This window comes from Stegodyphus dumicola, chromosome 10 (assembly GCF_044657685.1).
Source record: "Stegodyphus dumicola isolate Sdum_Otavi_A_Nest chromosome 10, ASM4465768v1".
In the NCBI taxonomy this organism is placed as follows: domain Eukaryota; kingdom Metazoa; phylum Arthropoda; class Arachnida; order Araneae; family Eresidae; genus Stegodyphus; species Stegodyphus dumicola.
The window spans coordinates 53,489,190-53,515,720 of NC_140777.1; the positions used below are offsets into that span (position 1 = coordinate 53,489,190).

The 26,531-nt window shown below is 31.0% G+C and overlaps 1 protein-coding gene across 3 annotated transcripts in view; it reads right to left on the reverse strand.

The window, feature by feature from the left end:
* The window catches only part of LOC118183408 (serine/threonine-protein kinase Genghis Khan-like), a 210,078-nt gene that overhangs the window by 47,291 nt on the left and 136,256 nt on the right, over positions 1 to 26,531 (reverse strand). The window contains exons 25-38 of one of the 3 annotated variants that reach the window (XM_085824928.1): positions 24,208 to 24,240; positions 19,422 to 19,451; positions 19,070 to 19,248; positions 18,882 to 18,944; positions 18,518 to 18,623; positions 18,186 to 18,257; positions 13,011 to 13,075; positions 12,765 to 12,904; positions 12,533 to 12,614; positions 10,618 to 10,761; positions 6,976 to 7,048; positions 6,493 to 6,555; positions 3,084 to 3,164; positions 2,788 to 2,951 (exon numbers count right to left, since the gene is read on the reverse strand). In XM_085824928.1, the coding sequence (XP_085681054.1) occupies positions 2,788 to 2,951; positions 3,084 to 3,164; positions 6,493 to 6,555; positions 6,976 to 7,048; positions 10,618 to 10,761; positions 12,533 to 12,614; positions 12,765 to 12,904; positions 13,011 to 13,075; positions 18,186 to 18,257; positions 18,518 to 18,623; positions 18,882 to 18,944; positions 19,070 to 19,248; positions 19,422 to 19,451; positions 24,208 to 24,240 (1,295 nt within the window). The remainder of the gene's footprint in view (positions 1 to 2,787; positions 2,952 to 3,083; positions 3,165 to 6,492; positions 6,556 to 6,975; positions 7,049 to 10,617; positions 10,762 to 12,532; positions 12,615 to 12,764; positions 12,905 to 13,010; positions 13,076 to 18,185; positions 18,258 to 18,517; positions 18,624 to 18,881; positions 18,945 to 19,069; positions 19,249 to 19,421; positions 19,452 to 24,207; positions 24,241 to 26,531) is intronic. The other 2 variants (XM_035352925.2, XM_035352926.2) reach the window with 2 other exon arrangements.

The following is a 26,531-nucleotide window of genomic DNA, read 5'->3' on the forward strand; positions in this document are numbered from 1 at the left end:
TGGATAACACACCTCTTATGAATTCCACATTTCAAATTGCAATGAGCTTTAAATAATGCATGATTTTGGTTGGTCGTATGTTAACAAAATCTAATTTGATATTCCAATAAATAAAAAAGTGCATAACATTAAACTGATATTATTGGCTATGTGTAAAAACTGGTTTTTCTTAACTTATACCAACATAATCAATTTTTTGCTTTTTATTTACTTTTTTAATTAAGAATTATATTTGACTAGACAGGTGAATACAATATAATTTAACTAATTTTTAATTAAAATAAAGTGTTTACAATATATTTTAAATAAATACTTTGAAGTGAATACCATAATTTAATTTTTCCCCCTTCTGTTATTTCTATAGTATCAACAAATCTCAATTTATTTTGATTTGAACATATATCCCCACAACATTTATCAGCAAACAATGCTCATTCAACTGCACCAATATCTTACATTTATATATGCAACTATATGTTATGTTGATTGCTGCAAAACTGTTATAAGCTTCAAGTAAAGGACTACACTGGCTGATGATTAAAAGTTATTATGTGCTCCAAGTACCATTTTTAGTTTACCAGTTTTATCCAAAATCTAATCAATCCTGATCTGAATGCAGAAATTTAAATATGAAAGAGAAAATTTTAAAAATATGAAGTAAGAGTAATCATCATACACAGGTTATAGACAGACTGAGTTAGCAGATAAGTAGACATTAAATTAAAGTAAAAATACTAAAAATGTATTGTGGGGACCCTAATTCATGCTTATTCTCCCAAAACTCACTATTTACTATTTTTGGAATTACTATTATCACTATTCACTATTTTTGGACCAAAGACCTCCCTTAAGTATGTATATAGAGATTCTCAAATGGAGGAATTTTTCTCTCAGGAGTAATTTTATAGTTTCACAAAAGCAGAATGCAGTCAGCCTTTTGTTTATTGGTAAGTATTTAGTTTTAATTTATGAATATAAAAATGACTTTTATTCAAGTTTTGTTACTTATCAACACTTTCTATACTTGTTCTTGTTTAATTTATAAAACACATTAAAAAAGAACCTAAATTTAAATACATGTACATCTATTTTTCGAGTTTTAGGAAGGGGGCGCAATAATTGACTAACAGTGGTCATTGCTAGAGAGTGGATGAATATATATACATTGTCAAAAGTGTTTAATATTGCTTCTGAAAAAAATACCAAATTCAAATTCTAAAAATTGGTAGATAAGTATTTTACTTCACTAAGGTCAACAATACATTACAAAAGATACTAGTAGAATGTTTTCAAAATAGATATATTTTCCTTAAGATTTATGATTTGATTTAATTATGGCAAAGCACTCGAAGGCTATATGCCTTTCTGAGGAAAAATGGCTTGTCTACACATTATACATGAGGAAACATGAGGAAATACCACAAAAATTATACATGAGGAAACACCACAAAAATGCCTATGCATCCAGCCCATTTACCAGGATTTAAATCCCAGACTGAATTACCAGTGTTCACCGACTTTACCGCTCAGCTGCTGGTAACCTTTGCTTCCAAGGAAAGGCATGACATAACATAAAAATCTAGTATTAAAGTATGGTGTAGAAAATGTCGTACGTGGAAAATGGCTATAAAATTTTCAAGTATGCAAAAGATTACAAAAACGTTGTTATTAAAGTACACATTGGAATGCACACTGCTATCAATATACAATATATGTTCAGTATATCTAATTTCTTTTTCTGTTTTCTTTTTGATATGCATACTCAGGTTAACCCTTTGACGCGCGATATATTATTTTTATAATTTTTTAACTGAAAACTCTAGAAATTGAATATTATGGTCCTAGAGACAAATAATATATGAATTTAAAAAAAAAAAACCTGCTCTTGCCTATTGTTCTGTGGGTGGTGGTCGCACTGTGAAACCACCGCGCGTCTAGGACTTTGAAACTTACTGAAGCAGTAGGAAAAAAAAAAAAACTTACATTTCACCGTGGGAGTTTCCAATAAATGAGGAAATTTATGAATTAAAAAAAATGTATGTAAGAATTGCATTATATATAATTTTTTTACATTATTTTACAAAGTAAATTGTCAGAAACATTAAAAATAAACATTTATGTAATTTTTCTATAGCAGTGAAAATATAAGTACCTACATAATAAGGACGTTTGGCTAAATGGATTAAAAAACTCAGTAAAATAAGGATAAAAAATACTCAATTTTTTTTTTTTTAATTTCGAAGAACTAATTTTTTTGTCACACTGTTCAATGCATGTTTTGTGTTTTTGGTACATGCATAGACCCACATTGCATGTTCCGTCCATGTATCTTCTATGAGATTTCTTCCTTGTGCCACAAAATATACACCGCCTGGATCTAAATTTCACTGGTATATATCCAGCGTTATGTAGTTTCCTTTCATCTGGTACATGAAATTTGTGATTTTATATGATAATGGGGGAGGGAGCTTAGTCTTTTTGGCTTTGGTACGGATCATTCGTTTCCCATTCATACTCATTTTATCTGTATTTCATCCCAAAATATTCAGAAAATATTTTTAATTTAAATAAAACTTTACACGCTTTCTATTTACCTTATTTCAATAAAACCTTATTATGAAAGATTGACTTTTATTAAAGTATTTTATTGCTTATAATTAAACCTAAAATTAATTTTTAATTACACAGCCTAATTCAAATGCTACTGTAAAAGGTTATATATATCTTCTTATCTGTGTAATGAAAATATCATCTAGTTTAGATACTATTTTTAAAAAGTATGCCTACCTGCTTTTTAATGGCTGTACAAAATAAATATAAAGTTGAATTGCCATTATGGATACACATTGTACAAAATGTGATGCAGCCTTTAGTCTCTGGAACTTTAGTCCACTCAACATCTTGGCCATCCAACGCACCAACTGGTATCAACCTCAAGAAACGCTGTTTACCTGGAATAAATAAAACAAGGAAATTTATATACACATGTGAAAGCCCTAAAAGGGAATTTGTATGAGTTTTTAAAAACGTTCAAGTTTTAAATATAGCAGTTAACATATTTTAAGAATTTTAGCTTTACTTACCAGCAACGGCAAGTAACAGTTGTTCTTCAGCAATGTATTCTAGCTGACTGACTTTTTTGCCATCACCAATACGAGCTATTTCTTTTATTGAAAAAAAAGGAAAGCAATAAATCAAAATTACTAAGAAAGTGAAAATTCATCTTAATGAAATACAGTTTTTGAAATGTTTTAAATTACAATACAGAAAACTTTAAAATAGACAAATTTAAACTTTTGATAATAATAACAAATTCTGAAAAAATACGAAACAACTGTCCAAACTTAAAAAAATACTACAATAATGGAAATTTATGGCTAAATTCTCCTTAAAGTTTATGTTCAAGTATTTTTCTTTCACCTACTATAAAACTACGCAAGCTGTACAGAAAGTAACTTACGTTTTAGAATTTAAAAAAAAAAAAAAAAAAAGTAAACATTTTTTATTACTTACATTTGAAAGTCACATTATTCAAATATTTTTCTACATAATCTCCATACTAATTAAGACACTTATCATAATGGTACACGAGCTTGTTAATTCCATCGTCATAGAATGTTGCTGCCTGAGACTTATATCATGCAAGGATGCCTGCATGCAGTTTCTCGTCATCATCGTAGCGCTGGATTGTAAGCCAGGCTTCAACGATGCCTGGCTTACAATCTAGCGCTTCGACGAAGGCGAGACTTGGGTAAAGTTTGTCACAAGTGTCTCACTAGAGACAAACTTTACCCAAGTCTCACCTCCTGTTATGACACAATTGAGAAGTGATTCACTGTTCATGGTAGGCCTCGAGAAATGTCAAAGTTTCTGCCATGCGCTGCTTTTTGTGATCTTCTGACAAGAGTTTTAGTACCCATTTGGCACAAAACTTGTGATAGCATAGACCTTGCGCCACAACACCAAACAACAAAGTTCGTGAAATTTGAGGAAACTCTAGTGAAAGCTCCGAAATTGTGAAGTGGTGGATTTCGTGAATCTTTTCATTGATTTTCTTTTTAAGTTTAGCATTAGCAATGCTCGGCCGGCCACTTCGTGCTTCCTCATGAAAATTAGTGTGGCCATTTTTAAACATGATGCAACATTGTCTCACTCTGGCTTCACCCATTACATCGTTTCCATACACTACACAAAGTCCCTGATAAATTTTAATTCGTCCCAGTTTTTATGTGGACAAAAATCTAATCACTGATCACATTTCACAACTTGCAGGGTTTTCTATTGCCGCACATATTTTAAACATTCACAGTGAACAAAGCAGAAGCAATACATGCCGTCGATGATTACAACCAGATGCATAAGGATTTAGTAGACACTCTGACACCAAGATGGGGATACTAGCACTATCTCTCGTCATGCAGCAGTGACACTTTACTTTGTGAATAGCTCTCGTACAAATAAAAATAGAAAATTTAAAGGAGAATGGAATTAACTTGAAAAATATGCACATATTACGTAATATAGTTTATTGATTTCAAAAACGCTCTCAGAAGAAGCATGGTAACACACCATGGTTAAAACATGGTTTTAAATAAACCTTAAAACATTTTACTGGGGAAGAGAACTGAAGAAATTTTCCCACAACATTATAATATTAATAGTTGCAAAAATTCCTTCAAAGATTTTGTTAATGGTTTTAGATTTCTACTTACCTGCATAAAAACTATAAACAAATCAACTTTCTTGTGACTAATGTTAATACATTTTTTTTATATAATCTTGCTATTTACAAGAATTTTTTATATTAATGCCATCTTACCTTTGTTGCCATTCCTTTGGTTTACATAACAACTAAAAATCATATAAGTAAAGTTTCTTAAATAAACTAAATCTAAATAGTAAACTGAAAGGCTAAAAGGCCAATAATGAGTTAGGCTTCCTCTAGTCCTTAAAACAGCCTCGACTCATTGCAGTATGGAGTCAGTGACTTGTCAAGCTGTTTCAATAGAAATCACTATCCACAAACCTTGCAATGTGTCTGTAATTGCATTATATCAGATAGAGCTGGATTTATTGCTCATACGCTAGTTTCTAACACATCCTGTAAATAATAAAAGACTTCATATTATGGATTTTTGGGTGGGGAGTTAAATCATGGTGTAAACGACCATGAAGTGATTTTACAGATATCTAACAGTAACCACAAACCAGTGGACAATCTACTTAAGAGATTCCTTCCCCATAAAAAACCTAATAAAATATAAAGTGACGTACGTGATCTGAGAGAAATGTCCACATGCCTCAAATCAGTCAAAGTAGTCTCAAAAGAAATACAGCATTAATTATGGTCACATGAACATGCACACATTGTCACAGACATAAATTGCATAAACTGTGATAAACTTAGTGACTATATAGTTTTATGCACTTATCAGCATCAAACAGCTGAAAATTGGACTCATCTGGCTGTGTCATTCAATATTGCGTTCTATTATTATTTTTTTATATCTTCTTGTTGATGCCAGTCACTGAACTCTGTGATGATGCATCACGAATGGGGATATATATTGGTCTATAGCTGCCAAATCCTCCAAAGTATGGGTAATAATGGACGTTAATTCAAGCACATTTTATGAACAGTCTGCATTGAAATAAGCAGAAATTTCATGCACTGTAATCCACTTATGATTCAATGCAAATGATGTCAAATGCTGTGCACTTCAGTGGCAAGTGGATAGTATATTAGCTTATTTTTCATTCCCACAAATCAAAATAATGGTACTCGTGATACATTTTTGATACAGTAAACCTGGAAAAATCTAATTTATCAAAAGCCTCTGAAATTTTACAATTCACCCTTTAAACACCAACATCAACTTACAGCCAAATTTCTTGGAGTGAAGTCATACCAAATGAAGAGCCAGACAGAAATTAGGGGTACAGCAATCCCATGAATTTCAGCTTTTCAGTATATTTTTAAAGAAACATCCATCCCTCATTTAGACAGGAGAGGAAATTGAACAAATGATGAAATATAATAAAAGTACAAAAATAATAACCAACTCATGTGCTTCTTAAATTTTAAACTTCAGAGCAAAATTGATTCATGTAATATTCAACAACCAAATTAGCTACAGTAACCAAAATTGGAAATATTCACAGGTTAACAGTAAGATATGGTTAAAGATTGAAGAACCAAATGAAATAATGCAACAGAACTTATTGAGAATATATGCAATTGTCACACAGAAGATTATGTCCTTCAATCAATATTGTACATAATATATTGGGTTTCGACAAAATTGCAAAATTTGATTTATTTGCATAATTAAATATTCTCATTCACGCACATACATTAAAAAAAAAAAAAAAAAAGATACTATGCTAAAGCTTTAGAAAATTAGGAGTTTAAGTAAACTAAAACAAAATAAATAATAGGTACTTCTTACAACTAACAAATGTGAGAATATAAATTAATCTAACAATGCATACCTTCTCTATCTAAATCTACACAATATAATCCTTCTTCAGTTCCTAAAGCGATTCTTTCTGGATCTATAATATGAATGTAATAATGAATAAGAGCTGTGAAAATACACAGCAGCTGTTATATTTTGGATACTTATCACTACTTCTTATCTCATAAGAGGGGGAAAAAAGCATATTACATAATTTTAAAAAAATGGAAGTTAATTTATCAAAATAAGTACTATTAATTACTTGAATTTATATCAATATATAAGTTTTTATTTAATGACAATTTAAAGATTTTGAAATAATTTTATCATAATACTCATACAAAATTCTTTTTTTATTACAGCTATGTGAAACTGCAGCATTTTTAGAAATTATATAAAATTCAAATTACATAAAATAAACTACATTTATAGGAAAAAAATTTTATCTAAATAAATTTTTCACGTTAGTAGTACAACAGGGAAAAACAGTTTTAATAAAAATAAAATAAAATCCTACCAATTACTGCAGCAGATGTAGCATTTTTTATAACAGTTAATGTATTATCAAGAATTTCTTTAGCTTGGAACACCTGCAAGGAAAGAAAATATATTAAATGACTTGATAAATCAATAATTTAAAATTGTTCATGTCAATTTCTAAATGCAAACTATAATATCAAAACATTTCAACAAATTAAGTATATGCTTTTCCACTAAAAATACCTAAAACCAATGTCTTTACATTCAACTATTTTGATTCCTTAAAACATGCTCTTCTTAACATGTTTTTTAATGAATATTATAAAAATGTAACTAAAATTGAACCTAAATTAAAACTTTCTAATTAGGATGGATTTTAAGACAATGAGCATATCAACTTTAAATGAAACAATGAGCATATCATCAATGAGCATCAATTACCAACAATGAGCATATAATCATTCAATCTATAATGCTATATACACATAGTCCCTAATTAAAATAGGTGACAATCATTAATTGAACAGCAAGTGAATTTTGTCAATTACTTCAAATTCCATCAAAAGAATGTGATAGTGAAAATATTAAATATTCCCACTAATTAACAATTAAGTTCATTGCTTCAAATACTTTAAAGTCCACAGTGCTTTCAACAACAGACAAGGTGCAATCAAAAACAATACAGTGAATGCTGCCACCAAGTGCTATCTCGTACAAAGACAGTAATCTATACTGCAAGAAGAGGGACATCAGATCTTAGTTAACAGTGCACAAAAAGTTTCAACTTGTTCTAGGAGAGCTATGATTGTGAGAAAAAGTGTTTTAAAATGTGGTATAAGTCATAAAGATAAATAATAAATTAACAAGAAATTGTCTTTCAAACTGCAAAACATGATAATCCTCTACACAATACAGTTTCGGCTCTGAAATTTCAAAGTACCCCAAAATATCACAAATAAGCCATATTTTCTAGATTAGAATTCCAAAATGACACTTTGTATACAGAATGCTTCTTTTTCTTTACACATCCAATCTAAAATCAGGTTTATCAGGATCTGACACAAATTTTCATGCTCAACAGATGAGAAAGCCATCTGTCAATACGGAATTTTCACCATAACCCTCAGAGGGTTAAGGAAATTACAGCATATAAAAGTAACTTATGGAGACCTCTGGAGTGATCCTGTAGTCATTTTGATCAGGTTGAAGATGGAGAAAGATTGGGATGCCTGTCAACATTAAAATTCAATAGAATGCTGAAGAAATAAACAAACGGATTTGACTGCACAGGCAATCTGAATGTCAGAAAAATTTCTTACGATCTGAGGGAACATTTTATTCACAGCATTTTAACAGATTTGAACATTAAAGTAAAATTTGTTCCACGATTTCTTATTCTGCAGCAAAATAACAGTATTTATTACTTTAAAGTGAGTTTTATAATGCCACTTCAGACTAATGGACTCAGATGAGAAAGCCATCCTTCAATAGGGAATTTTCACCATAACACTCAGAGTGTTAAGGAAATTACAGCATGTAAAAGTAACTTATGGAGACTGCTGAGTGATCCTGTAGTGGTTATGAACTAGGCTATCTGAATATCAGAAAAATTTCTTAGGATCTGATATAACATTTTATTCACAGCATTTTAACAGATTTGAACATTAAAGTAAAATTCGTTCCATGATTTCTTATCGTACAGCAAAAATAACAGCATTTATTACTTTAAAGTGGCATTATAGAGTTCTATACTGCCACCTCAGACTAACTAACTGATCTAAAATTTTTGCCAAAAATTCTTAATTGAAAATCCAAAATCAAAGTGATGCTGCCATGAAATGGAATTAGACAAACTAAGGAAATTTGAAACATAGAATACTATGCATATTATTACGGCATTAAAATTATTAAATCATTTTATAAGATCTGTAAAGAAAATTTCCCCAAAAAAAACTGCATCTTCCGACATTAAAATGCTTCACGTCATACATCGTTTCTAGAAATTTAAGTGCAAATTTTGGTCAAATAAAAACACTATACGCCTTCATCTGCTTTATTCATCAGATCTGATGCCTTGAAACTTCTAGCTCGGCCATCCAAATAAAATGACCATGAAAGAGGTTTATATATATATATATATATATATAATTTTTTAAGAAATCAAAAGAAACCAAAATGTGTGCTCTTAGTAGTTTGAGGTGAAACTACTAATTGTGCTCTGTGATACAAAAATGAGCTGTACAAGTATTTCTGTGGAAATTTCCAGACTATGAAGTGTTTCTTTTGGTAAAATAAATTTTACTAAGCTAACATCAGTTCTGTGTACATTCAATCTATTAAAAACCCATACGCATACAAGAATATTATAAAAATATCTGTTTCTCACTTACTTTTGTTTTAACAAAGCATGTTAAAAAAGCGATCTGAGGTATTATAAATTCTATTTTTATGGAATTAGACGAACTAAATATATTTAACATTAAGCATATATTCCTTCTCTTCGAAATAAAATTAACAATATGACAACATAGAATACATTCCTCTCCGTTACCTTTAAAAATGGTAAAAACAAAAACCACTTCATAGCACTTTCTTTTAATAAAAGGTTAACCCCAAATTGAATTAATGCTTGTCATGAATTTTTTAGTCTAAGTTCCTCCAAGATGAAATCTTTCAAAAACAATTATAAATATACCGTAAAAGTAATTTTGGTACTTTTCTATAAATGAGCAACTACTTAACACCTTACATAAATGAAAAAAGGCACCAAATATAATTAAAATGCATAATGATATAAAATGATAAATAAAGCTTCAAGAAAATAACGACTATTTTATTAAGTCAGGGGGAAAAGACAAATTCAAAAATACAAAAGAGATTTCACAAGATAAATTTCAGAATACACAGGCGGTATAAGCTACCAGTTTAATTTAACATCGTTGAAACCATTTATACCTTTTCATACAATCACCATACATGAATTCGATGAGGAAGGATTACCACACTGATGTTCATTTTGCACATGAAATCCCATATCAGGATAAAAAATGTCGCATTTGCATTTAACTAGCAGTTGTTCATATCTGACAGCTGCCAATTCACTAGCTTAAGCAACTGAAAATCTAATACAGAAAACTCCTGGCTTGATTCTCATTCCTCCTGTTTAGCAATATCATTGTACTGCTATTTGTGATGCAATATGCTAAATGTCATATTTGCATATAACTAGCAGGTGTTCATATCTGGCAGCTGCCAATTAATTAGCTTAAGCAACTGAAAATCTAAGACAGAAAACTCCTGGCCTGATACTCATTTTTCCTGCTTAGCAATATCATTGTAAAGCTATTTGTGATGCAAAATGCTACCATATTGATCTTTACCTCATGTTTGGCCAGTGGTACCCCAATACCATAAAAACACCAACTTCTTGAAGCATTACTATTAAAAAGGATTTAAAAAAAGATTTATTATACAAAGCTTAGAAAAGCAATATTATTATCTACAATAAATAACTGTGAAGTATATATCCCAATAGTTTGATTACTAATAAAAACTCAACAAGCTGTGAAAGAATAAGAGCAGAATAAAAGCAACTACTAAAAATTAGAAGGTGCTTTCACTGTCTTTCAATTTAGAACAGTTATAGGATTCTAATTGATGATAGTTATACAGGACTCACGGATCGGGATGAAAGCTTATTTCGACGAAGAATTCGATGAAGTTCATTTAAAGCATCAACCCATTTGCATTTTTCACTTTCTTTTTCAACTAACATTAGAGTATGATTTTTGATCCCAGGAGGATTCAACATTGAAGTAGTTACCTAAAAGAAAAAAAAAAAAAAAAAAAAAATCGCTACACTTATCAAAGCAAGTACTCTTGGGGCTGGGTAACTCTTAATTTATGCAATCCAAACAAAAATAATTTTACATATTTCTACATAATTACATAGCCAAAATATAAAAATTAAAAAAGAAAAGTAAAGAAATTGGAGGAAAAACAGTTTTTAATTATTTTACAATACATTAATTTTTGTTGCATTTTTTAGCCATACATATGTAGAGCATTTGATAAAAGGTAATTAAAACAAATGAATAAAATATATCCTAATTATATACTATTTTATGAAAGTATTAAACTTACTCTCATAAAATAGCCCAACAAAATACAATAAACAAATTACAAAGTCAACAAAATAATGCATTATTATTAGGCATTATATATATAGTGAGAAGCACCAGTAAGCATTGCAAATTACTTTAAAACATTTTTCTGAAACATTTTAAAGTGTGAGCTAAAAAATTTTAAAATGAAAACTCTGCTTTCACAATGTTTTGATTTAAAATATATTTTATATTGTATAGCAATATATATATAACTCTTAAAAAAGTCCAAAAAGAATTTTAAAAATAAAAAAAAAAAGAGAAAGAATCTTTATTCAAAAGTAATAAATAGAAAGGGGGAGGAAAAATGAGTAACAAGCACTACAATGTTATGAAAAAGAAATCAAGTTAGAATAAAAGAATAATCTGCTCAATAGTACAAAAGTCTAAACATGTAACATTAAATTAAACAGCTCAGACTGACAAATGGTTTTTTGTTGCACAGGATTTTATTGAAACAGTTTGTAAAAATGCCCAAAACTGGGTGCTCTTTCAAAATGAAAGTCATCTTTCTTTAATTGATCCCAAAAGAAGCTAAATAAGGCTGAATAACATTTTTGCTTTAAATTTTTATGGCGGTAGACAAAACAATTTTTAGGGCATTTTTCATAAATCAAAAGAGGTACTAAATGTGGGATTTTCATAAAACTTAACTATTATGAAGCAAACTTTTACAAAGCAAGCAGCCAATGTATATGAAACTGATAATGAGCAAAAGATGTTTATTGCATACCTACCACTATACAAACAATAATATATATATAACACATGCATGGCTAATATTTAACATTACTTGTTATAACTGTAGTTAAGTTAAAAAAAAAATGGGAACAAATAACTATAACTAAACTAATAAGGCCAGAACTGTAGATAAAACAATTATATTTTGCATTTATGTATAATGTTTGACAGCATAATTAAAGGTATTAAATACAGCTAATAGTGTACAAATTAATAAATAAAACAGAAGTTTCCGATGCACTTCATACAGAAGATATGTGGAATGAAAAATGGAGCAATAATTTCCTCTTATATTATACATTCTTTTCCTTTCTCTCTTTCTCTTTTCAGTGTCATGATACTGTTCTAGGTGAAATTTTCACTCTGATTTTATCGATTTAAGAAACCTTTTCTCATAATCTAACAAAATCTAAGTTACATGGAAAAGATATATTCCAATTAAATGCAATAAATATTACATATTAAAAATAAACTAATGCATAAACAAAATTAATAAATTTTACACATGATTACAAGCAATACATGCATGACATTAATTTACTGCATATTAAAAGAAATAAAATGTCCTTCAAAATTGTGTCTTCCTCTTATGCTATAAAAATACTTTCACTGAAAAGATAATATCAACAAACTTTTTACAAATATCGCAAAAAAGTGTACTAAGATTCAAATGATATATGAATATCTTACCCGAAATATGCATGGAATATCTTTTTTATTTGCATGAATAACATCAGATTCTAAAACAGAACTAACAGAAAATTCTTCATCTCTGAAAAATTTTATATATCTTACTACATATGCACAACAAGGAAAACAATTGTACAATTATGCCATAAAATTTCTAAGAAAATTTCTTATTTTAGTATTTTAACTTATATATTTTTTATGAATACTGTACTAGGAGCATAAAAATGGTCACCTCATATCTAAAACCTGAGATATCCATGTGTTAGGTTGAGTACTTTTATCTTGAGCCAGATCATATAGAAACAATTTAAAATCACAGACAACTACAAACTGACGCATCCACCCTTTTTTAACACCACCAGGCTTAGGAACCTTTAAGGGAAAAAAAAGCACAAATAAGATATCTAACCATCGCATCAAATACTGGAGGGAAAAATAAAAAGAAAACCCCAATAGACATGTTTAAAAAGAAACTAACCTTTACATAGCCTTCATATGCTGTACCTATGCCACGAGTTGGATCTATGCCTACAGGTCTTTTGACTGTAAAGATAAAATTATTGTTTTTAGTTCCAGATTTAAAAAAACATGCAAACGCATAAATAACATAACTTTATGCAGTCTATTACTTATGTGGTGGAATGCACAATATCTGTTCCTTTAAATGATGCATGATGAATACTTATAAAATCTTTCAATTACTTTACTTCTAATTTAACATATATTACGGGTGTTCAAATGAAAAGGTACGAAATGACACTATGGATATATTGAAGTCTTTATTCACAAGTAATCACCAGAAGCCTGAGCACAACTATCCCACAGTTTCATGAATCAAAGGATTCCTGTAGCTGTGACAGAAGCAAGTTCTTCATTGTGTCCTTCAGTTCGTTGTCCAAGCTGAAGCGCCTTCCCTTTGAGATGTCACTTCTCACTACGTCATTCATCTTACTAATGAATTCAGCCATCATGACCATGTTTGCCTGGCCTTGTCTTGGACCATCACTTCAACATGCCAGGCCTTCACAAAAACTAGTACAGTACAAAGTCCATAATCCGGACTTCAAAGCCACAAACTTTTTTTTTCCCCCCCATGCTTTATGCATGCTTGTAATGCGTTCACTGCACGCTTCCGATACGAGTTTAAGCATGTGCACTTCTGATAGTGAAGAAAGTGATAGAGAGGTTATTTAAAACGAAAAAATTTCGATTGATAAGTTAGTCGGTATACTTGACACAGCAATTATAGGACTTGAACAGTTGAACTTTGTAACTGAACAAGAAATTATGTCTGTTTATAGAATTAAAGAGAAAGTATTAGCATAAAAAACGAAGCAACTTAAACAACTTATATTGAAAGAAATGTTTAATAAAGTAAACAAATAAATACTAGATTTTTTTTTCCCTTTTTTGTAAATTTTGATACCCTTTAGATCATAATTGCTCTTTATTTCATAAATTGCAGTTTCATATTTTTAATTGTATTCTGCATGCCATCTTACCAGATTTAAATTGATTATCTACAATCCAGAAAAAACCCTAATCTGGAATCACTGAAGTCCCGACGAGTCCGGATTACGGACACATATATAGGTACAGTCAAAAGTTGTTAATCCGGACTCATTGGGACTTCGGCGATTCCGGATTATCGATTTTTCCGGATTATAGATCATCAGTTTAAATCTGGTAAGATAGCATGCAGAAATTATAAGATTAAAAATATGAAACCGTAATTTATGAAATAAAGAACAATTATGATCTAAAGGGTATCAAAATTTACAAAAAAAAAAAAAAAAAAAAACCCTTAATATTTATTTGTTTGTTTACTTTATTAAACATTTCTTTCAATGTAAGTTGTTCAAGTTGCTTCGTTTTTTATGTCATAATACTTTCTCTTTAATTCTATAAAAAGACAAAATTTCTTGTTCAGTTACAAAGTTCCGCTGTTCAAGCCCTATAATTGCTGTGCCGAGAATACTGACTAATTTGTCAATCAAAATTCTTTCGTTTTCGAAGAAAGTGACCTCTGTGTCACTTTCTTCGCTATCGGAAGCGAATTATAATGACAAGGAATTTGATTTAAATCATATCAAAGACGGAGTACATCGAGATACTACATTTAGTAAGGAATTATAAGCCAAATAAAATAAAAATATCTACCCTGAAGATAAGGATAGTGCTGACAGATCAACTTCCAGTTCATCGTGCGCCGCAACGTCCCCCCCCCCACACACAGCCACACATGCAGAGCAGCGTGAAATTGATAAACAGATTTCGGAATGGTTAGATAAACAAATCCATTATCCTTTATCCATTTTTTGCAGGAATTCCACTTTTTGTTTAATAGACTTCGAAACATACTTTCGCTTTGTAGATCCTTTACATATTAGTAAATATATATCAGAAATTCTATTTGACATAATCGAAAGTTCAAGTTTACTTTTATAATATTGCTCTAACAGTCTGCAAAAAATAATAAGCCGGATCCAATTTGAAGATTAAGGTACAACGCAATCTGCAACATTAACTGAATTACCTTAGCTTATATTGTCCGTTATACATTAAATGAGCATTCGTAAACATATTTTGCGCATGCGCACACACATATTCGCAGCCATAAACGTCTTACGCGACGCATGTTTGTAGCTTTGAGGTCCGGATAATAGATCATTTCAGATTATGGGTGTCCGAATTAACGACTTTTGACTGTATATTGTTACGAAATGTCCACGTGCGGTAAGATAGCTTCAATGCAAAGCAGGTTTAGGGTTGCCATAGAACAGCAAGGGGAAGAAGAACTGCCACATTTGATGAGAAGTCGCCCATTTGGCAACAAAATTGGCGATATGTCATAGACAGAAAGAGAACCTTCTGGAACGAATTCCTACTGGTTTAGCCCAGAATGTTCTCGAACACAGGCCAAAGCTATATAAACAATGCTGGTATCAGGAGAGATAATACGTGCAGAGTTAAGTGTCTCGTCTAGTTAGTCCATGGGGAGTCCATTGAGTTGATAGTTAGTCAGTGAGTGCCTAGTGCTGAGCTGGTCATCGAGTGCACCGAAAGTGTCTCTTAGTGTATCATGGTTAGTGCATTGTTGAGAGAGTGTGTTGAGTTCCGGAAACAACTGAACCGAGAAGTTGGGATACTCCAGTGTATCGTCGAGTGCATTGCGAGTTGTAGTGTGGAGAGTCTCGAGAGTACGTAGGGTTTCAAGAACGACCGAGGAGAGTCGGGAGCTGTATTCCGGTGCTTTGCCTTGAAGCTGTCTTCACCATGATAGCCTCATAGGCTGAATGCTGTGTTGCTGATTCTTACAGCATGTTTATAGATCTTCGATGACTGTAAAACTTACCTTTGCAGCTGTCTTGAATAATACTGGCCAATAGAGTGTGTTTTGATACTTCATCGAGTGCTGTCCCCATTATTCACTCCAAATCCACACGAACCCATGTGTAATATACGTGAAGAGAAACATGTAACAATGTATACACAAATACAATTTTTTTACATTCTTTACATATTAACATTAAATGATCCAGTAACATATCCTACTAATGAAAAAGAATTTTTTAATTCCTTGTTCTTCCAATTGCCTTATAACTGAAGAGACTTGCTAACGACATTTTACCAGAATACAGTTAAAAAAATTTATAACTAGGACTTAATAGTATTATGACTTGAAAGTATTATGCTATAATGATCTAACAATATGAAGAGAGAGGGGAGAAAAAAGCATATTTTAATGAAATAACAGACCATTTTAAAAATGTCAGCAAATTATTAAAGGAACTTTCATACACAATCTCACCACATAAAATGTGAAATGTAGCATTTTAATTGTCTCTCTAGGCTTATTTTCTATGCATGAAAGCAATAAAATGGGATACTAGGTAATTACAAACACTTATCAAGACTTGAACCCAAAATCTGCAGTATGACAAAAACTTAAGCAATAATCATTTTGACACGATCATCACAACATCACAACTAGATAGTTATAAACTACATAAAAACTCAACAAAAAAAAAGGTGCTATAGCTATTATTTCTTAAATATTAATCCCTCCCTCCAAAATCTGCCCAAATATAAAATTGCTCAAAATAAGGTAGGAAATTTTATGAAAAAAATTTCAAAATTGAATTAGATATGAACAATTAATATCTTCTTTTGGTAATCTACAAAGTTAATATTTTATGCTATTTTGCCCACCTGTGAAACCACTAATCAACAATATAAGATATTCTTGTTCTTTAAATTAAAATAGCTAATACAGTACTACCCCACAAGCTATGTATGTTCCATTTTAAAATGTGGAAATTCTTTCACAAAACTTTTTAGTGTCCTATCTTTATTTATTTAGGAAAGAAAGAATTTAACTCCATAAAAAGGTGTAAAGATAGTAAAAATTAGGCAATTCTAGTAAAATATTACTGCATAAGCACAACATGAGACTAATATATTTTAGTTAATTACAAGCATCAACAAAATATGGTCATCATCAAAACAGATGGTAAGCTGTCAAAAATTGAACACATCTTAAAAACCTGTGCTGGGAAAACAGTGTACTAAAATTTGAAACTGTACACCAGAATTGCATAAAAATGTAAAGATAAACTGCCAGTATTTTCAATCAGAATACAAATTCCCGAAATGTCCAATAAATTCGCTTAGTATTCTTTTACAGATTAGATTAAAATAAACAAACTGAAGGGGACTTCTTGTTATTGTGACCATTACTCAAAAGATAGATAAATAAATTAGACATGACTCTTTCTAATTTTTTTAAAGAATGAAAAATTTAATTTTAACTGAAAATACTCTAATCATTGAACCAACTGAAAAATAATCTAAGTTGGCAAACTTGTTTTGTTCTAGTCTCTTTCTCCAATAAACCTATTATTTTACATTTACTTTGCTTTCTTACAAAACCTTTAAGAACTACATAAAAAATTAACTCATCTATTTTTAAAATTGATCTACTCTTAATGCTGAAATTGTTTTCATTAAACTATCTTCCTTGATTTGAAAAAACTCATAATGAGTAATTTATGTCTAGAACAAATATTTTATAAAATAAAGCTTTGTTGAATAAAAATATGTATTAAAAAATCCATAATGTAATGAAAAATCCATTAAATTCAATAGTCTTAAGAATCTCAATTTTATTTATTTATTTATTTTAAAGTTCTAACATTTTAAAAAAGAGCTCCTTGGTTTATCCCTAATGAAAATTTATCTTTTAGTAATATTCCCAATAATATATAATCCTTGTCATTTAAAAAGGATGCTTTTTCCTTCAGAGATAAGTAAAGTTTTGTATGGATATGGTACATTATCTTCCAAGTCTTTAATAGCAAATAATCACTTTAAAAAAACTACATACCTAAAAAAAAAAAAAAAAAAAAGAAAAACCTGCAGAGCATGATGTTGCTTACATAAACAATTAGATAAAAGATTAATCCATTACCAATTCTTTTTTTTAATCTAGAACATAAAAGAGCCTTAAACTATCATACAATTGCTTTTGTGACATCTTACATAAAGATTCTTTCATGCACATATTTAAACTGTTTTTAAGAAGGTATCATTGATATCTGCATACAAGTTCATATACAAAAAATAATTCTGCCTCTATTTTTTAAACACTTACTTTGGTCAGAAGGAACAGGACACACAGCTGGAACCTTTTCTTGACACATAACATGACATGCAAAACCACAAACTATGAGGAAAAACAATATTAATGTAAGAAAACTATCCCCACCCAAAAAAACAGAACATTTATATACATGTAAAATTCACTGTCATTTCTACTGCTAATTTGTAATTAAACAGTTTTCTCTTTGAAATAAAAATAAGCTAAGCAATACTTTCGCATATGATATCCAAAGGCAATAAAAATAAAGGAAACAAGATGAATAAAAATTCAAGGAATACAATCAATTTGATTTCTAACAGTCTGATTACAAGAATATAAAATACCTTCACAGACTGCCCCTTGCCTGCAGAGGCCAATCATGAGAGACGTACAATGGTTACACTTAATTGGTGACGGAAAACTCCTAATTAGGAACTGATGTGCCTTAGGCTAAAATGAAACCATCAACTAAATCAATTATTATTACATATAAAAATGTTTTATTGACAGAAAATGAAACTGATACAAGAAATTTATTTTAAAACAAGTATTTAATACTTTAAAGTTCATATCTATTGCATATATTATAAAAGCTTAAAAAAAGAATATATTTCCCCTTAGTAATATTTTGAAGAAAAAAATGAATATTTCACAGGTGAAATTTTTCAGAATATTATCACAGCACAATTTAGTTCATGCTAAACTCACCTTAGGACTTAACAAGTTAATAACTGGCCGTGAATCTATAACAGGTGAAAATGTGAAATTTTCCTAAAGGAGAAGAAAAGATTTCTTTAGTGTGACAGCTTTATTTAAATATAATAACTAAACATAATATATATATAATAATATACATATTTGTGTTATAAACAGATCAAATATTACATGAAACTTACAGCACTAGCTTCTGAAGCTGTAGATTTGCTGCTTGCACCTGAAGCAGGCTGATTGTCTTCAACATCAGCTTCATCCCCTGCACCAGCAGATTCTCCACTGTCACTATGTGCTAGTCTTTGAGATGTGTCTTTCAAAAATTGATCAAGAAAAGACATCCTCGATGATGGTCGGTCAAGAACTGGAATAAATATTTTCACACTTATGCTCAGCTAGTCAAAAAAATCAGCTTAATCATATAGAAATATCACCATGGAAACAGAACTGATAAAAATAGAATATTTTGTAAACATTTGCTTCTTCCTTTAAGAAAGAAAACTGAAATTGTATGGGGGGGAAAAAAATGTGTATTACCATCAATAATTAGTTTATGATCATTGTCTCCTTTCAGAAGCACAAAGAGAAGGAAAAGATTAGCATGAAAAGAAATTTCAACAAAATAATCAAGTCTGAGAGCTCATACATAATACTTTTAAGTTAATGTTCAGAAGTGCCTCTCATAATAAACACAATCCACTTCAGGGGATGTTCATTATGTGATTCATTTATTAGGTGGGATGCACTTCCCTTGCATTAATGCAAGCAATTTTAATCCTTCTCAAGCAAAATAAAAAATCACAAGCAATGTTGGAAATGCTATGAAATTACTTATTAATAATCTAGAAAAAGCTGTGCAGATGGCACAGTGGTTAGTTTTAACACAGTGCTAGTTTCAAATCCCAGAGAAGGCATGGCTGTAATTGGTAACAGTGGGCCACCTATTACAAATAAGTGCTTCCACACCACTTCTGGCCTTAGTAATGGTCAAGCCTAAGTCAGCTAAGGGTTAGAGTTGACTTTAGAGTAGCCCTTGTATTATTGTGAAATCATTGTTTCATTTATCACCAAGTTGTTGTCTCATTTATGACAACCTGAGTAGTTGAATGTTATGGAAACCCTATTATGACATAACTGGTTACGGTGAATTTGAATCATGGGAAAAATTTGGAAAGTGTGTGTCGGATTTTGGGTAAGGGCTTGTGTGTGATGGATTAGTACGTTGTAATTTTGCGGTTTACACGGTACATTGGCTGAATGTGGTAAGATTAATTTGAATTTTCTGTAGGATTTGAAATGAAAGGGAAAAAAGCATTAATTGACTGGTGTGCAAATGAAGGTTTACTTAGTAGCCATTATTAAGTGTTCTGTTTGGAGGAAGGAAATGCGCATGGTCAAACATCGGATATTTTCGAACAGAGTATATTTTTTACTCTTATTTTTGTGAATTTATGTGGCTACACCAGTATATAAATTCTAGTTCAGATAATTTTAGGAAATGTTTTGACGCTGTTAAGGAATTGTGTTTGACTGAAGATGCATAAATTCATAAATAAGGTAAGTGGATATTTCCTTCATGTAGTGTCAAGATGAATTTCCTTTTCTATGTTATTTCATTATTTGATTTAAAATGTAGTTTATTCAGATTATATATTTTTTGTTGGCTGCTCCTTTGACTTTTTAAGTGAATATAATTCGATGTGTACATGGACAAAGTCAAGGGAGTGCGCAAAGCCTATTTTGTGAAATTCTCCGATTTTTTTAAGTGAAAATAGGTCAATGTGTACATGGATAGAGTGTGCAATGCCATTTTTGCACAATTCTGGGATTTTTCTAAGTGAAAATAGGTCGATGTGTACATGGATACCGCGTTTGTGCAATTCTTTCTCTTGTTATTTTGGCTTTGTGTAGCGGAGATTTTTGCCCCTAAAATTGTCACTACACAAGCCAAAATAACAAGTCAAAGAATTGCACAAACTCGGTATCCATGTACTGCGAAAAATCGTCAAGTTTCGCCAAGGGGTAGCCTAAAATATACTTTTACCCAGCTAAGTGCCCACTAATTGGGGGGGGGGATCATCCAGAAAAAATATTTATATCCACTATGTATGTAGAGATATAAAATTTTTCAGTTTAGTTAAATCTGAGTCTTCTCATTCTTCTGCCAGTGTTGAATTGAAGATTAAAGCTGTCCTTAACTTTCTAGAATGCCTTCCTTTGGGAGATCCAGGTTTCAAGTAATTGCATAAAGCGGTTTGCCTATCCCATTTCTTCAAAATAGATCTGAAGTAGTGCAAGGCATTGTTATTGAGTAGAACTGCCTTTCTGTTTCAGTTACCCTCAGTTTGAATGAGATACCACCTTGAATGTGGACTTGATCTCTTTCCATTCTTCTTTCCATTTCTTCAGAAGGCCCTTGACAGCAGGACTGACTTTAATCTCCCTTCTTTCCCAGTATTTTTCTTCTCTTTCCCACCAGAAACAACTTTCATCCTCATGATGAATACTGGCAGATTTCAATTTTGATTTCTTTTGGGCATAGTTTCTTGAATTCAATAATTACCTGCTACTACATGTTAACTGAAACACAGAAGTTGTATTGATATTTGGAAATTCAATCATCCCCCAGGGTTTCTGGAGGCCAGAGGCATTATCAAGCAATGGCAAAGTTTTCCTGCCATTGGTAAATCATTCCCTACCAGATATTTTCTGCCTTAGAAAACATACTAACTAATCTTTAAATATAGATCGAATGATGAAAAAATATTTCTTTTGATTTTTGTAAGACAGGCAGCCTCGATTTAACACTGTTCCTTAAAAATTTGGGATTTCCTAATAAATAAATCAATAAAATTTTAGCTTCTGATCTCTAGTTGCAGTGGCTGCAAAAAGGGGTATTGTTCAATTTTTCTTAGGCTTATGCTTAGAAACTGTTCTTCTCTTGTCACATAATTTCTGTCGGGCATCTTTTCCCAGTTTCATCATGCATGTAATTCCTAATTTTCATATGCTGTTTATAATATTATGAATAAATTCATTATGTCATAAATTTTTTACCATGTTTTCATTATGCAGAAAATTTTCCCTTAAAGGGCATTCATTATGCAAGGCACTGCTGTACTTAAATAAATTAATTTGACAGGAGAATAAAATCAAAACAAAGGAAGGAAAAGAGATTGAAAATACTACACAGATAAAAGAAGTACTTAATCATGAAAGCATGATTAGAAAATTAAAACAAATTAGGAATTTATTACTTATATTTCATTCTTGTAACTCAGCTTACATTACTGAAAGTTACAGACATTAACAATAAATTAATTTTTGGTGCATACATAAAAATATATTTTAGATGACCAAATTCTAACCTACATAATACACCATGGAGTCACAGAATTTACTCAAAAATATCTTTTAATCTTCTATTACTACAGCAACAAAGACAGCTTATCATAAGCAAAAAGTTAATAAAAATAAATACAGCAAAACTAAGCAGTTCAAAATGAAGCAAAAACCATACACTATGATGTAAAAAAATCATGGTTTCAAATAATTCAAGAATTTGCTTAAATACTCGACAATGCACTGAAACAGATATTCAAAGAGGACATATGCAGTTCTTTATAACCCTAAAGTAATCTATTCTATCAATGCTGATGTCTATGAAAATCCTACATGAGAAAACTACCTACAAAGCACGATACTATGACTAACTACAGATAGATTCGCTTAAGCATGTACAAACTTCAGGGAGGTATATGTTACTTAAAGACAATTCAGAAAGTCACAGCAATGTAGGGGTGAAAATATATTCATTGCACATTAGAGGATGTTGTTGTAGAACCTGTAAGGCATGCCCGAATGAAATCAACTGCAGAAAAAGCAGGATGGACGGTTTCAGTAAATTCAAGTTAGCAGATATGCATTTAGCATTTGAAGTAGCCATATGTAATGGGCGAGCTACTGTGCACCTGTTCAGTGAGAGGTACCCTAACAAGTGAATTCCTAATCAACATGCACAAGTGCATAAAAAAATTGTGTAATGCGCAATTTTTCACAACACAATTGGGAATGAGCGACAAAGCCAACAGAAGTAGAAGAGACAGTGCTCTATTCTGCATGTTAGCCCATGAGTGATAGCTAGAAACTTCACTGTTTCTCAAAACATCATCTGGATAATCCTGTACTCGAGCCACTTACATCCATACCATGTGCAGCATATACAGCAACTGCTTCCTGTGATTATGCACCATAAGTTAGCCCATGAGTGATAGCTAGAAACTTCACTGTTTCTCAAAACATCATCTGGATAATCCTGTACTCGAGCCACTTACATCCATACCATGTGCAGCATATACAGCAACTGCTTCCTGTGATTATGCACCATAAGTTGCATTGGTTGAATGGTAGAACTCCATTTTCTGGCTGCTATCCTCTTTACCGATGAAGCATATTTTACCAGAGAAAGGTGCTACAACACAAAATAACACACATATATTTATAGGCAGTGAACAACCCCAGCAGTACCTGAGCACACACAGCACAACATCAGCTTTCCATTAGTGTTTGCGGTTTGCATTGTTCGTGACCACCTAATATGTCCATATCTCATACCTGTTAGGCTGAATGAGTGAAACATTTTATAATATTTTCTGGAAGGAAGTCTTGTGTAACCTACCTTTCCCTGAAGTTTGTACACACTAAAAAAAAAAAAAAAAAAAAAAATGTATATGCTAATAAAATTATTTAATCAATAAGTTATCTTATTTCTGGTGATCATCAGTAAAAGATAGCTAAACTGAGTATTATCAATTTTTTGACAGAAAATTTAGTACACTGCATGCATTTCTTTTTACATAATAAAACAAAATTATTAATGCACTAATAAAGCTGCATTATTAACGCAAGTTATTGAAAAACTATTAGTACCATGCAGTTTTCTCAATGAAATGAAAAACTGGGCTTTTTAAGCATATTACCTTTCCTTGTAGCAGTGGGTTTTTTTTTTTTTTTTTTTGTTTTTTGTTTTTTTTTTAAATATAACTTTCGAAGGTCACAGAAATGCCAAAAAAAGCTGTTACATGCCTAAATATAGAGAATATATATATATGCAAATTATCTGCAATAGCATAAAACCTTTCATTACTAGTCTTCTATTTCATCTTAACTGAAAATTCTACTTTTTATGTTGCAATAATAACATTACACCTCCAAGCTTTTAAAAATCTATCATGTCTGATTCTACTTACAGAATTATATTTTAACAGAATAAAACTACAAATATATGGCAAATGATAAATATATTATTTTATTAAAATGTTACCATTCTGACATTGAAGTTCCACAAGATCAGCAGCTATGTTCATAAGAAATGAATAGCATAGATTAAATAGCAATAAAGAGGAAGGCAGAACAGAATACACATAAAATACAACTTAAAATATAACATGTAGTATAATAGTGATGTAACTGATATTAAAAAAAAAAACCAAATAAAAAATCTACTTGAGCCCAAGTTTCAACTTGAAACGTCACTCGTAAACAAACTCCACTTACACTTCCCCAAAACTTTAAGATATCATAATGTTCCTGTGAATTTTGTATATATGTAAATAATTTTAGTGAAATTGTATGTAAATTGTAGTACTTCTTGTGCAATGTAACACAAAAGACCTCAAGAATGCAAAGCTCCACCTGAAAAATAATGTTGTATAGACATTAAGATTTTTGAAGCAGGAGACATCAAAAATATGCAATGCCCTCACCGGGACCATGGACCTCTCGATATGCGCCGACGAGTGTGCTGACCATTATACTATGAAGGCATGCTAAGAGGGCAGGAGAAATACCTTATAACGTTACCGGGATAAATCTATTTAACATTGAGGAAAACGGCTCTAGCAAAATCGATGAAATAGTGTCAAACTGGCACTGGTTTTGGCAACTAATTTTTTTCACCACATTTGGAGAGGGATCACCAAAGTTGCCAAATTTGGAGACCTTTTGTGACATTCTGGTTCGATCCCTATATAAGTATAACTGGTTCAATTCCTATGTAATTTAAACTGTATCGGCTTCAGGCAACTACAGCTGTATAAGTCTTCCAGCAATTTCAAGAAATGAATGTACTGAAAATTTCTCAGCAGCCTGGGGAAAACTATATAAGATCAGAGAGAATATCAGTTCTCAGTTCAGATGAGTGTTGAGAGTTTAGCTCAGAGTATTGACAGTATTCAGAAATCACTCTGCAAGCTTATGCATTGAGGCTTTATATGTCTTCTGCTTAGCGTTCATAGTAGCTTGAAGTGGTAACTACTGTTTGTATACTATCATACCTAGAAGAGGTATAGGCGTACTTTTGTGAAAGTTCTAGAAGTATAAAGCGTTTCTTTTGGGAAAATGAATTTTATCAAATTATCATCAGTTCTGTGTGAATTCAATCCATTATGAACCCATACGCATGTATCAATATATTGCTACTGCAAGAAAATAATTATCTAGGCATATAATTAGTCTCATTTAAAATTCCTGTATATTTTTCATCCTGGACATTTTATATTTCCCAAAACCAATCCATGTGAAAATGCTACTTGGAATTAGAGCGTTATCCTAGCGAAGAGAAGCAAAATATCTACCACACCTCAGCCTAGGCTCGGGATGGCAGACCAGAGATTATCTGATGCTATGTTGAGCTAATACACTTTAAAAAAGTGTTACAATTCTTAATATTATATTAGAAAGTTTTATATCTCAAAGAAGTATAGAGTACTCTAAATTATTTGAGAATGAATTATCCACGCATGGTTCTGCACACACACTCAATGCTGCGCATGAGATTGTGTAAAAAACAAACACACGCAAGTCCCAGCTATGCACTCAAAATCACTGAACTGCATCTTAAATTGAAGGCACCTTTATGGAATTTAGGATCTTTGATTTAGCTTTTATTATTACTTATTTGCACAAAATTATTCAATGATCATTTAAAGATATGTTTTTATATGTAAATAATATTTTCATACAGTTGATTGAGGTCAGCATTAACAGGGCGAAGTTAATTGTGAGAAAAAATTTAAACTACCCCACTTTTATCATGATTTTTGAACATTCAATAAAGGCCCTAATTCACATAAATTTGAATTTCCGAATTGCATTCACATAATTTTGTCAAAACACACCAAATCAGATAACAGCAAAAGGCTATCATAACCTTTCTTAATGAAAACACATCAGAAAAACTGTAACAACTTTGATGCATGCATATATGCATACAGAAGTGTTAACATATGATTACAACAAATTGATAGTGCATTTAGTTACAAAGTCAAATTATTCTTTTTAAAATATATAAATAACTATCTCAAGAGTTATATAGCCCTAAAATTATACTCAAGGAAACTGTTAAAATGGTAGCTAAAATGAGAACATAAATATTACATCAGTAAAATCAGTGCTCAATGAATTTAGTGCACAGTAAAAATTAATTTCAGCCACCCAGATACTTTCATTGTTTCAGAAATGCTTTAATTGTTCATTATTTTTTAATGAAGATGAAATAAAAATAGCACTAAAATTGTTCTAGTTTTGGCAATTACTGAACAACATTCACAAATGTATGACTTATGATAAACTTTTACTTTGAATATC